This window comes from Thamnophis sirtalis, unplaced genomic scaffold, assembly GCF_051295495.1.
Source record: "Thamnophis sirtalis isolate CommonGarterSnake01/CBP01778 unplaced genomic scaffold, rThaSir2_p1.2 scaffold_7, whole genome shotgun sequence".
Taxonomy (NCBI): domain Eukaryota; kingdom Metazoa; phylum Chordata; class Lepidosauria; order Squamata; family Natricidae; genus Thamnophis; species Thamnophis sirtalis.
In genome coordinates, this window is record NW_028261387.1 from 28,145,737 (window position 1) to 28,158,488 (window position 12,752).

At 40.2% G+C, this 12,752-nt stretch overlaps 1 protein-coding gene across 3 annotated transcripts in view; it reads left to right on the forward strand.

The window, feature by feature from the left end:
• OMA1 (OMA1 zinc metallopeptidase) overlaps positions 1-12,381 on the forward strand; it is a 34,423-nt gene extending 22,042 nt beyond the window's left edge. For all 3 annotated transcript variants that reach the window (XM_087719591.1, XM_087719594.1, XM_087719593.1), the window contains one exon: positions 12,025-12,381. In XM_087719591.1, the coding sequence (XP_087575717.1) occupies positions 12,025-12,234 (210 nt within the window). In that variant the 3' untranslated portion in view covers positions 12,235-12,381. The remainder of the gene's footprint in view (positions 1-12,024) is intronic.
• The last annotated feature ends 371 nt before the right edge of the window (positions 12,382-12,752 follow it).

Sequence of the window (12,752 nt, forward strand, 5' to 3'; positions counted from 1 at the left end):
CTAAAATTTCTGTTGTTAAGCAAAAAGTTAAGTGAGTTTCGTTCCATTTTACAACCTTTCTTTCCACAATTTTTAAGTGACTCACTGCTGTTTTTAAAGTTAGTAACACTGTTGTTAAATGTATCTGGCTTCCCCATTGACTTTGCTTGTTAGAAGGTTGCATGACCCCGAGATATTGAAGCTATCATGAATAAGAGCCAGTTGCCAAGTGTCCGAATTTTGATCATGTGACTGGGGGATGCTTCAATGGTTGTAAGTGTGAAAAATGATCACAGGTCACTTGTTTTCAATGCCATTGTAACTTCGAATAATCAGTTGTTGAATGGCAATAAGTGGGGACTACCTGTATGTGGAATTCATACAGTTGATTTTAAGGAAATTACAAGTGGGCTCTCATCTAGTAACACATAATGCTTATTCTCAGTGTAATGAAGTATATAGAAATATGCATCATTTCTCTATTATTGGTGGATTTGCTGGATGCACAGAATGCAAATTATGCTTGCATTTAATAAGTGTAAAGAAACACAACAACTCTGCTGAGTTAAATACTCATCTAGACCACAGAATGAAATCAGCCAACAGGAATCCTGTGGGAAATTCACAGTTAGGGGAAAATAAGTAGAGTTTTATGTTGTAGCCTGAGGCAAAAATCCTCAGCTTCATTGATCAGTGGCACATTTGGAGTTTTGAGAGGTTATTTTGTGGGCATTGGACTGCCATAGTGGTGGATAGATGTCCTTTAATAACATTGTGGTGGCGAACCTTGACCAGTCTCTCTCTCTCTCTCTCTCTCTCTCTCTCTCTCTCTCTCTCTCCCTCCCTCCCTCCCTCCCTCCCTCCTTCCTTCCTTCCTTCCTTCCTTCTTTCGTTTTGTCTTTATTGATCTTTAGTCCTGCCACTTCGCCATATTCTTCTAATTTTTGAATTAATTTCAGGCTGGATTCTAATGAGTCCTCTAGAACAAATACTAAGTCATCGGCATAGGCTTGGGCCTTATATTCTTCATTTTTGAGTCTTAAACCTTTTATTCCCTGGTCCTTCCGAATTTCATTTAATAAAATTTCCAAAGTTAATATAAACAGCAAAGAAGAGAGGGGGCATCCCTTCCTTCCTTCCTTCCTTCCTTCCTTCCTTCCTTCCTTCCTTCCTTCCTTTCTTTTCCTTCCTTCCTTCCTTTCTTCCTTCTCTCTCTCTCTCTCTCTGTCCCTCCCTCCCTCCCTCGCCTCTTCCTCTCCTCTCTCTCTTCCACACATATAAAGTATGGAGCTTATACTGCATCAAAGGAGAGATTTGTGAACAAATTAGAACTGAAAGGCACCATACTGGGAACTTTTGTAGTCCTTCATTACGCAAAATTTATACTAAGCAAGATCAAACGATCAAATGAATCTTCATGTTGATTTTATGATATGGCCACATTGTCATCTTAAAATTTTAAAACTTTAATGTTTCAAAGAGGCCACATATTGGAGGATCTGGGCAATGTGAACTGATAAGAACAACATACTTGCCTTCTTCAGTATGTTGATGGTGGGATCCCCAACTTACTGTTAAGAATTCTTCCAGCCTTTCATATCTGTATATAAGGGATAGTGAAATAGATAATGAATCAGATTTTCAGTTGAAGAAAATAACATTAATGTTAAAAATACATCTGTATCCTTTAGAACAGGTAGTCCTCAACTTACAAACAAATCGGGACAGCAGTTTGGATCTCTGAGCAAGGAAATCAAGTCATTACATGGCCAGACCTGATTTTATGATCATTTTATCATGGTTGTTAAGCTAAGCAAATGATTGTTAAGTGAATCCGGCTTTCCACAATTGACTTGGCTTATTGGAATTTAGCCGGGAAAGTCACAAATTGTGATCACTCCAAGATATTGCAACTGTCATAAATGCAAGCCAATTCTGATCTTGTGATGAAAGAGGTTTTGTGACAATCCCAATTTCCAGGAAAGATTGTAAGTTACTTTTTTGGGGGCCCTCATAAGTTCGAACTTAATTGGATGTCCCCAGAACTTAGTATTTTGAAGGATAAGAACGTTTTCCTTGCTGTTTCTATTTTGCAGGAAAAATATCTTCCTTTTTACTCACACATTTTACATGAAAAGTGAAAGTCATAACTTCAACATTATAAAGTAGTGACTGTCATATGATTATTTTGATTAGTCTTTCCCAAAATTTCTTCCAAGTCAGCAATATTCTCCTTAAGACAGGTATATAGGGATGCGGTGGCTCAGTAGCTAAGACGCTGAGCTTGTGGATCAGAAAGGTCGGTGGTTTGGCAGTTCGAATCCGTACCGTCGCGTAACGGAGTGAGTTCCCATTACTTGTCTCAGCTTCTACCAACCTAGCAGTTCGAAAGCATGTAAAAATGCATGTAGAAAAAATAGGAGCCACCTTTGTTGGGACGGTAACAGCATTCCATGCGCCTTCAGCATTTAGTCATGCCGGCCACATGACCACAGAGAGGTCTTCACACAGTGCTGGCTCTTCGGCTTTGAAACGGAGATGAGCACTGCCCCTAGAGTCGGGAATGACCAGCACATATGTGCAAGGAGAACCTTCACACCTCAAGTATGATCATAGGACATTACATAAAACATTACATAAAACATTATGATACTGACAATTTTTTAAAAGTTCCTATTAAGCTTAGACAAAGAATTTGCTACAAATTGAGTTGATGATTTCGGCAAACTGTTCATCACATTCATGCGATCCCTTCCCAGGACAGTTGTTGCCATCCCAGACTTCTTCAGTCGAGGTTAAGCTACTTGGTCCAAGTTTCAGCACTGTACACCCATGTTTGCATTGAATAATATTTGTCAATGAAATGCCTTTTCTCTGACTTTAGTTACTGTTTTCCCCTCTTCTCTTCCTCCTCTTCCTCTGATCTTCAGTGTTATTTTTTATTTAACTGTTCTAAATAATTTATTTCCATCAAAAATCAGCTCCATATAATTTATGAATAAAATATTTGTTAATTCCTCTGTTTGGATCAGATGAATTTGTAGTCTCCACAACTCTTAAACTATTGGGAATATTGGAGAAGTTATTTGAGTTTACATTTCTGATTTGTACTGGAAATTTAAACATGTAAGCATTTGGTTCTGTCCCCTACCTCTAGTTTTGTCAAACAAACTAACTGAAAATTTGAAAATAAATCTTGCTGTATAATTCCTGTATGTCTATTCAGAAATAATTTCAACTGAACTCAATGCCAACTGCTAAAGTTTAATTGTTAGTTGCAAAAAGGAAGGATTTTCAGATTTTTACTAATCAAATGTCAACCTGTATAGCTGTGATTGTGGGTCATTTCCATTAAAGTACTTGACAAGTTTTTCTTTTGAAGCAGCCCAAATACCGTAATGTTTGAGAGCACCTCCTGAAATAGGAAGACTCATATGCGTTTCCATTTTGTGACCATAATGCATATTCTTGTTAAAAAATGCTATAGATGGTGTTGTCATTGTTATTTTACAGAGCTAACCATTCACTCAACATCAAAGTGATAGAAACAAGAGAAATCTTGGTGCAGTAAATCAAGAATACTACGTATCTTAAAAGCTTTCCATGGTTATAAGCAAATGGTTACTCATATGAGAAACTAAGAACTCATAGTCACTTCTAATCTGCTGAGACTGGAAGATGACCATTTTTTTAAACCTTGGCACATTTATTTAAGGAAAAGCTATTCCTTTTATAGCAAGAAGTGGAAGGAGATTTTCAATTTAGCATGGAAAAAGAAATCCTTGGGGAGAGATCTGAAATACAGAATTGGTTTGTACAGATTTAAGATAAGCAAGTCAGAGGGGAAATTTAACACTTGGATGATTGAAGATAGATGGAGAAAAGTATTCTGGGAATGTATCATTTAGGATACTATTATGCTGCCGTTCTGTGAATATTTGTGTAAGCAGATGATAAGCAGACAAACTTGTGTGGAGACCATAATTTTTTTAAAAAACTGTGTTATTGGTTAATATGTTATTTCTTCACATATTGAACTGAGCACTGTAATTCAGGAAACTATATATATAGTTTACTATGTTTACTATGTTTTTCCTTTAAAATTTATTTTACTTGACTATAAAATTGTAAGGTTTGCAAAAAACGAAAATGGTACCTAAAAACCTTTGGAGTCCTGTTCCTTGGGGATAATTCGCAGCCTGGCCTTTTTAAAGGTAACCATACTTCCAATAACCCCAACTCTTAAGTGATACAGTGGATGTTGTTTTCTATATACATAATGAATGTGGCATCTGCTTTGGAGAAGCAACCAGAATTTGGCAGAAAGTACAATGTACTGAATCTATACCTATATACTTAGGGGATGTGGTATAAAGAAGCTGTTGTAAAACAGGGCACAGAATATATATAATCTGTGTACACATTTCCTGCTAGATAAGACAGAGCCAAAGCTTCCATAGGCATCATTTATCTGTTATCTTTTAGACCTTCTTCAAATGTCACAACTCTTGCAGTTCATAATCTCAACTTGTATACATTTGTGATGCTATGCCAAATTGGGGGGGGGGGGGACTTCCAGTCTGGAAGAAATATTGGTCTGACCACTAATGCCAGCTGCAAGCTCAGGACAGTTCTGAAGTTTCAGATAAATCACGTTGTTCTGTCTTTGTGCACTTCCAATCACATTAAATGCCAGGTGGACTTTACGCTGAACTTGAGAATTGAAAAAATGGAATTCTCAGTCCATCCCAGTTGCATCTTTTTGAAGAGCTGTCACATGCTATCAAACAATATAGACGGCTTGTGCTTGCTAGGTACATGTCAAGAAAGTGTTTTTAACACTGAAAACATGTTTTCTTGCCTTGCAAGAAAGGAGCAGCTACTGGGTTTCGAACTGGACTTCTGTGGGTTGATGTTTCTTTTTCTGGCAGAGTTCCTATGTCTTGAAAGAGCCTTTATGAACAGAAATAAATGAAGTCCGTATTTCCTTCCGTTAGGATCTTCAGCTTCTTTTCTGTTTTTAACTGTTCAAGGCATAGCAATTTCTAATTGGGTAGTTATCCATTCCAGACCTCTCTTATAGATCTGTTATGCCCCAAAACACAAATGAAGCTGAATCATGCAAAGCATACCTTTCATCTGGTAAAGCCTGTGTCTTCTTACCTCCCAAAGAATAAATAATATTTTAAAACTGCTAAATAATAATGAATGAACATTGGGATGCAGAGTGGATTATAGCCAATATCAAATTAAATCTCAGGAGAGTGCCTTAATCATGCTGTGAATTTCTTGAGCTGTTTTAAATGGGAAAAGTAGCAATGGACCAAGATTAGGCTATTTTTCTTGCTAAGATTCAATTCTGCTAGGATTCCTTCTAAGTCAGTTCAATAAAGGGAGGATTTCCCAGGAAAGATGAGTCTTGGAATTAGACAGGTACTGTCAAGTATTGGCATTGTTTGATCTAATTAGTAAAGCAAACATGTAGCTCTCTGTAATTTAACACACAGAGGAAGGAAATGCATTGATAAATGATATTAATACAATTCTTGTTCCTATCAGTTCCAGAATCTTTTTTTTTTTTTGGCTTAACTGCTTTTCCCAAAATATAATGAAAACTGCAAGCCAGGGTACTTGAAGTATACCCAAAGAAAACATAAGGCAAAGCATAAATGTGTAAAGTGACACTGAATATTGACTTTATTTTTTCCTTCACCCTACTGGTAAAAAGAAATGTTCAGTGAAATTTACATATAGCGTGTTCAAAGCAAAGACACGTGTAACAGCTAAATATACACTATATTCATGGCTGCTAGCTGGGATAGTCAGGGGTTTCATTAATTACTAGATGGGTCAGAGTATTAATACAAGATAAAGTTATTGGTAAAGAAAAACCAACACTTTGAATAGTACTCAGAAGCCAACTAAGGACATATGCAACAATTGCAGTAGTGGTGTAACTCAGGTGTAGTAGCTTTCGGTTGTTAGTAAGTAGACCATAATGTTCCATATCATTCTGCATTTCAGATGTAGGTTGATGTAGAGTGCACTGCAGCAGTCCTTACAAACATCTTTGGCTACAGCAAATAGCCATGAATACAGGAGGACCCTTAAATCTCCTATTTCAGGGTGAATGCTATCCTATCCAGAGTTATCTCTTGACAGAAGGAGAACCAATTGATCTCTGGACATAGAAGAACTCTGTCTAGTTTGGGTTTCACTGTAATCTTTATCATTCCATTCAGACACTTATAGCTTCCAGGAACTGAATCAAGATTATAACAGCATCTGTGTGGCTGAGCCCAGAGTGCCAGTATGTATTTATGGATATTAACAACATGTTTCACCCCAACCCAATAGATGACCCTTTTTCCAGCATCCTTATACGTAAGTTAAACAACAGAAGTGAAGAACTCTGGGAAACCCCACGGGGAAGATCTATGGAACTGATCTCTCCTCCCCTGTATCCTGACTGTAATGTAGTGCCTGCTTGGGAAGAAATGAAGCCACTGTACTACAGTTATTTCCCTCCCTTACAGTTTGTCTAGAAAAATCCCATGATCAGTGGCCGTGGCACGACAAAACCGCGCTCGTCAAAATAGCGGTGAATAAACCGTGTCGCTAAAGCCACGACATCATCACCGCTGCGACAACAGCGCAGAGACAGAAGGGCATTCTACATGCTTCGTTCTTTGCCTCCAAAGGTAGCCCTCCTCCTCCAGCTGACAGCAGCAGCGGGCAAAGCGGGCTGCCCAGCAGCAGCAGCCCGTGGGAAGGGTCCAGCTCAGCCGCGGGGGGCAGCAGGAAGCTTGCGGGGGGCCCGGCGGCGGCTGAGGCTCTCCCGGGGCCAGCGAAGCGGGCTTGCCCGGCGGAGGCAGGCCGCCCTCTTCTTCCTCAACAACATCTCCTTGGACGGGCGGCCGCCGCCGCCGGGCAAGCCCGCTTCGCCGGCCCCGGGAGAGCCGCCACCGCTGCCGCGTCCTCCGCCGCCGGCGCCTCCCCCGGAGGAAGAGGCAGGGCGGGCAGCGTCGGCGGCCCCGCTTGGGCCCCCCGCGGCTGAGCTGGACCCTTCCCGCGGGCTGCTGCTGCTGGGCAGCCCGCTTTGCCCCGTGCCCGCTGCTGCTGTCAGCTGGAGGAGGAGGGCTACCTTTGGAGGTACAGAGGCAAAGAACGAAGCATGTAGCACACCCTTCTGTCGCCGTGCTGTTGTCACGGCGGTAGGGTCGTGTTTTTCTTAGCGCTTTGGACGCCACGGATTTGTCTCCGCACTTATGTCGGTGCGGATAAGGGCTTCGCGGTTTTGTGGTGGAACCATCAGTGGCATCAAAGGTAGTTGAGTAGTCTGATAGGACTAGGAGGAAGAGCACTCCCTTCATGAGGTTCTAACAAAAGTCATTTTCTAGAGCAATCAGGGCCATTACTTTCCTATGCCTAGCTCTGAAATCCTGATGGAAATAGTCCAGATAATCCCTTTCCTCTAGAGCAGGAGTTCATAACTCTTCTGTGCTATAGACCAGTGATGGCTAACCCTTTTCTCCTCGCGTGCTGAAATTGTGTGCCCACAATGCAATGGGACTGCCCCCTGTGCATGCACCCAAGACCCCTCCCCCCTGTGTGGCCTATTTAGCCTCCTGCATCATAGTGGGTGAGGGGAATTTTTGCCCTCCTGAGGCTCCGTAGGCTTTCTTCAAACCTCCAGGAGGGCAAAAACGGCCTCCCCCTGGGCTCTGGAGGCCTCTCTGAAGACTCCTGGCACAAAAAATGGAGCACAGGTTTTTTTGCCACACCCCCATACTCTCTCACCCCCATGCGTGTGTGTGTAACCCCGTGCATGCATGTGCATCTCCCACATTCATGGCAGAGACCAAAAAATCAGCTGGCTGGTGGGAGGCGCACCCGCATGCACGATGGAGCTGAACTTGGCGATGGCTTGCATGCCCGCAGAGAGGGCTCCACATGCCACTTGTGGCACACGTGCCATAGATTCGCCATCACGGCCATAGACCCTTTTGAGAGTCTGGTGAAATCAACAACCCCTTTTCATAAAAATGTATTTAAATGCATAAATAGCGTGCAGCAATATAGATTATTATAAAGGAAGCCAATTAAGGTGAAGCATAGTTACCAAAATACTAAAAAGTATGTAATGTAATAATAAATGTGCTTCTTTATTAATCCATTTATCAATAATAAAACAGTGCCCTTTTTTGGATGTAATAATTTTAGATAGGAAGATTTATTGAAGTTAACAAATATCTTTGGAGTCCAGAAGTCATAAATTACTTTATTGGCTCCGTACATTATTGAATGAAAAGCTAAGTTTCACTTAGAGTTTAGTGAAAATAAAGTTATTTTTCCCATGCAACTTTGCAGACTTCCTGAAATTCTATCCACAGATCCCAAGGAATTTATGGACTCTAGATTGAAAACCCCTGCTCTAGAGCATGGCTGGCTAAGGAATTCTAGAAGTTGAAGTCCACATACTGTATCTTAAAAGTTGCCAAGTAGGAAGAGCCCTGCTTTACAGCATTTCTCATTTTGCAATTCAGTTTCCTCTGCTGAAGCAACTTCCAGTATCGAGTTGCCAATCTGCATTCAACTGCCAACTTCCATCATCCAATTTGCAATCAGTTTTCTGTAAAGCTCCCATTTTCTAGTGTCTTCTTTGGATAACTTATCCAATGCTTTGAAACAAAGAAAAGGCCCAACAGCTAAGTTGTATGAGCTGGGATAGAGATCTAAAGCTAACTATCATCAACATATTGATGAAACCCACCCTGATCTGTTGTATTGCGGTATCCAGCAGCCTCATGTAGATATGAAATAGGAGAGGAAAGAGAACTTAACCCTGGGGCACCCCACAAGGTAACGGCTGCAGTCTGATCTCTTCCCCATCTCCTGACCTCAACACTGACTGGAACTGACCACAGGAGGAGGAAAATCTGTGCAACACAGTATCACCCACTCCCAAAGTAGGTCCGGAAGGATACCATGATGGTATTGAAGACTTCTGAGAGGTCAAGAATAATGAGGATGGTCACACTCCCCCATCCTGCTCCCACCAGAGGTTATCTAAGCGTATGATCATTGTCCCATGAACCCCGACTGAAAAGGATCCAGATAATCTAGTTTGCTCTAAATTGAATAATAATTATTGCTGCATTTACAACTTTCCCATTATTTCTGCCTGCCCTGTAAGATTCAACAGGGTGGGCAAATCCCATTCATTAAGCAATGTATCTGGTGATGTTGTGGCCTGCCAGTGGCAAGTGCAGCTGGCAGCAAATTCGGACAGTGAGGAGGTTGGGGAGGAACATGGGCCAGTCCTGGAGTCTGGGAAGGTGCTATTGAGGGCTCTGTGTCTGAGGCACAGAGGGGGCCAGAACTGTATGCCAGTTATCAGCTACCTTCAGAGTTAGACATCAGTGAGGAAGACAAACACTGGAGCCTCTTCCCAATGTGCGCATGCACAGAGTTGCCAGACGAAGGGAACAGCTAAAGAACGGGTTGACTTGGGAGTAAGGCCACAGGTGGATGATGAATGGCCCTCCCAGAGGAAATAAAAGAGGAGCAAAAGGGGAGTGGAGTTTGCAGGAAAAAATTAGTTTGCTTAATTGGTTCGTAACTCTCCAAGACTTCTTGTCAGGTTTCTCAGATATGGCCTGTCAACTCTCCAAGCTAGATAAGGTCTGTGACTGTAAATCCTCCATTGAGAGATTTTGCTGGGTGTGAATGAGCAAAATTCACAATAAACCAATAAAAGGGTTTTTTGTTGGAACAAGAAGTTTGCTTCATGCTCTTGGGAAGCCTAGGTCAGAACAGGTAAGTTCTAGAAAACAGGCACTCTTTGTCATGGTTCCTATCTTCTAGAATAGCATCTTTCCCCAGATGCTATTGTCCTGGCTCTGGAAATTTTTAAACATTTAAACCTGGCTTTTTCCCTAAGTTCTAGGATAGCTTGTTCGTGTGCTCATTTGATCTGTATGGCTATATAGTATGTGTTTTGCTCATTACGTGCTATTCATGTTGTTGTTGTTGTTGTTGTTGTTGTTGCTATTTTAGCTATTGCATTGATTTTAATAGTATTCCACCCAGAATTGGCTTTGAGTTGGGCAGATATGTAAATCAAAATAATAATTGCTTCATATGTTTCCCTACTTGCTTTGATGAGAGAATATGGGGTTAGCTGAACAACAAACAAGGAGGAATTAACACTAGCTAATGCTCGAAGAAAGTAAGTTGTTGTTAAAGGGCAGATAACACAGCTTTAACATTAGCAGGCTTTCAAAATGAAATTAGCATCAGTTGGATGGAGTAAGCGCTGGGGGATTTCCCTTGCTTAAATTCTGGAAAAAAATTCCTTCCCTGGAGGGGCTCTTTATGTGGGGAAAAATTAAAGCCTTTAGAATGAAGTGCTGATGTCTCAGAAAAGGGAAGGGCTAAGCTTGACCAAGAGACTCAAAGCACAGGAAATCCTCGACTTCCAACCCATTCTTTTAGTGACTTTCAAAATTACAACAGCACTGAAAAAAGTGACCTATGATAAGTTTCACACTTACGACAGTTGCAGGATTCCCATGGTCACATCATCAAAATTTGGGCACTTGGTAATGGGCATGTATTTATGATAGTTGCAATGTCCCAAGACCTGTGATCACCATCTGTAGCCTTCCCAGCTGGGAACATATAAATAGTAAGTATGCATTCAAATTTGCAGACAGATTTCATGATTAATTATTCTGCTCTGTTGAAGCAAATTGCATAAAGATCCGTTCATACATAAGAAAAGGTGTTTTTCTTTCATTTCCTTGTACTGAACACATTGTGAATGGTGGAAATGGGGCAGCACAGTAGAATATTGCTGTTTTTCGAACATTGCAGAGATGGCATTTGTAAATATGGAAAAACTGTATTTTTCCAGACCTAAGACTTTATTTCCACATGCACATATATGCAAGCAGCCATTTTTAAATTGAAGTCCAAAATGCACTATGAAGGAAACATAATTTGACTAAATGGAAGTTTATTCCAAATAAACAACAATAGATATCACTGTTATTTGTTTCCATATATCCATACAGTGGTATTTCTGTTGTTGCAATGCACCATAGGTCAAGCTATAAAACCAGTAACAAGTCTTAAACTACTTTGTGTTCCACAACATTATTGGCACTAAATAAAACAAAATAGTCAGCACAGGACATTCCCTTGGTGAGTCTAAATTTACAGTACCAGCAATAAATCTTCATACAGGAAATAGTTGCAAATATCATTTTGAGTGGCCTAAAATTTCAGAATGTTCCATGCTGAGCATAACTCTCTATCTCTCCTGCCTATAACCTTTATCTTGTATTTAATGGATGATGAAACAGTGTGAAGTACGTTTAATCAGGCCCCTCTTACTCCCTCAAACTTGTACAGACAAAATATTACTTTAAGCTCTGCTGTTTTTTGCAACTTTGGCTCTGTTGCTGATGTTCTGCTAATTTAAATAAATAAACAAAACAAAGGGAAGATGGGTACAATACTCAGTTTTACAAAAAACCCAAACACTGCAAGATATTTTTAAAAACCGCTACATTAGTATGAAAGGAACTGAATTTCCTCTTTTTAACAAATAACCCAAATCATTATGCTTGGCTTGAGTAATACCATTTGACATTAATGCAGTCATGCAGTAGCTTATGTTCAACACAAGAATAAGAGAAAACTCTGTCACTGCAAATATCTGTGAAGTTATTGATTGGTAAGTGGAAATGACTGGGTCTACAGCTAGTGATTTTTTAGAAGCAATGTTGAGAAGACCATGTACAAATCAAAATGTTACTTTGATTTTTCCCTCTAAAAGTATTGGTAGTGTGAAAAATAGGTGGAAGTGTTATATTTTAAAAAAATGATTCAGAGAAGTTTTCAATCCAAGCCCAACAATATTGAACTGTAAATGAGGCAACATTGAGGTTTTGGTTGGAATTATGGATTTCTGAGGTAAATTTTGTTGATTAATGGTTTTTTTGCTTGTGTCATAACGCACCTTTTCTCTCTTTGCAGGCACTGAAAATAAGGGAAAGTTGCAACTGCCCGTCTTTGCCTGGTCAGGATCCGCGCCTTATATTCAAACTGAGTATGCAGCATCTCTTGCAAGCATCTGAAGGCCAAAAAAACCCAAATATTACTCCTCATAGTTCTGCGCCCCCCAACATTAAACTTCCATTCGCAAAAAAGGAAACGGTGCCAGTAGGCTATGTCACTGGAAAATAACACTCCGTATGAAAGCCAAAATATTTCTGGATACTTTTTATCCAAATGCTCATCACATGATGGATCATATGTCATAGGTTTTTGTACAAACATTTGACGACAACATGAAGAGAAAGATGTGCATCATGACTATGATTTCCCCCCAAATCCTAACGCGCATAATAAACATGATGTTTGGATGGATTGCCAGAAGATGGCTTCTTATACACAGTGTTGTAATTCATCCCTCTTTGGAGTTGCCTGAAACCCGTTTCATAGAAGTGTGGATTCTACTTACATAACAAGATATCTACCAAGGGCTGTCACACCAGATGTTCAAAAACAAAGAAATGATTGTACAATTTTTTTCTTATAAAAATACCCATTATTTATATCATATTATAATACCATATTTCTATATGAAAAGTCAGGGGAGGGGATTTTTACTTCTGGTACTGGTAAAGTTAAAATCTTGTTTCCTATTGAATGTCTGTTTAAATATGGCTCTTGGTTGCATGGTACATTTAAGTTATATTCAC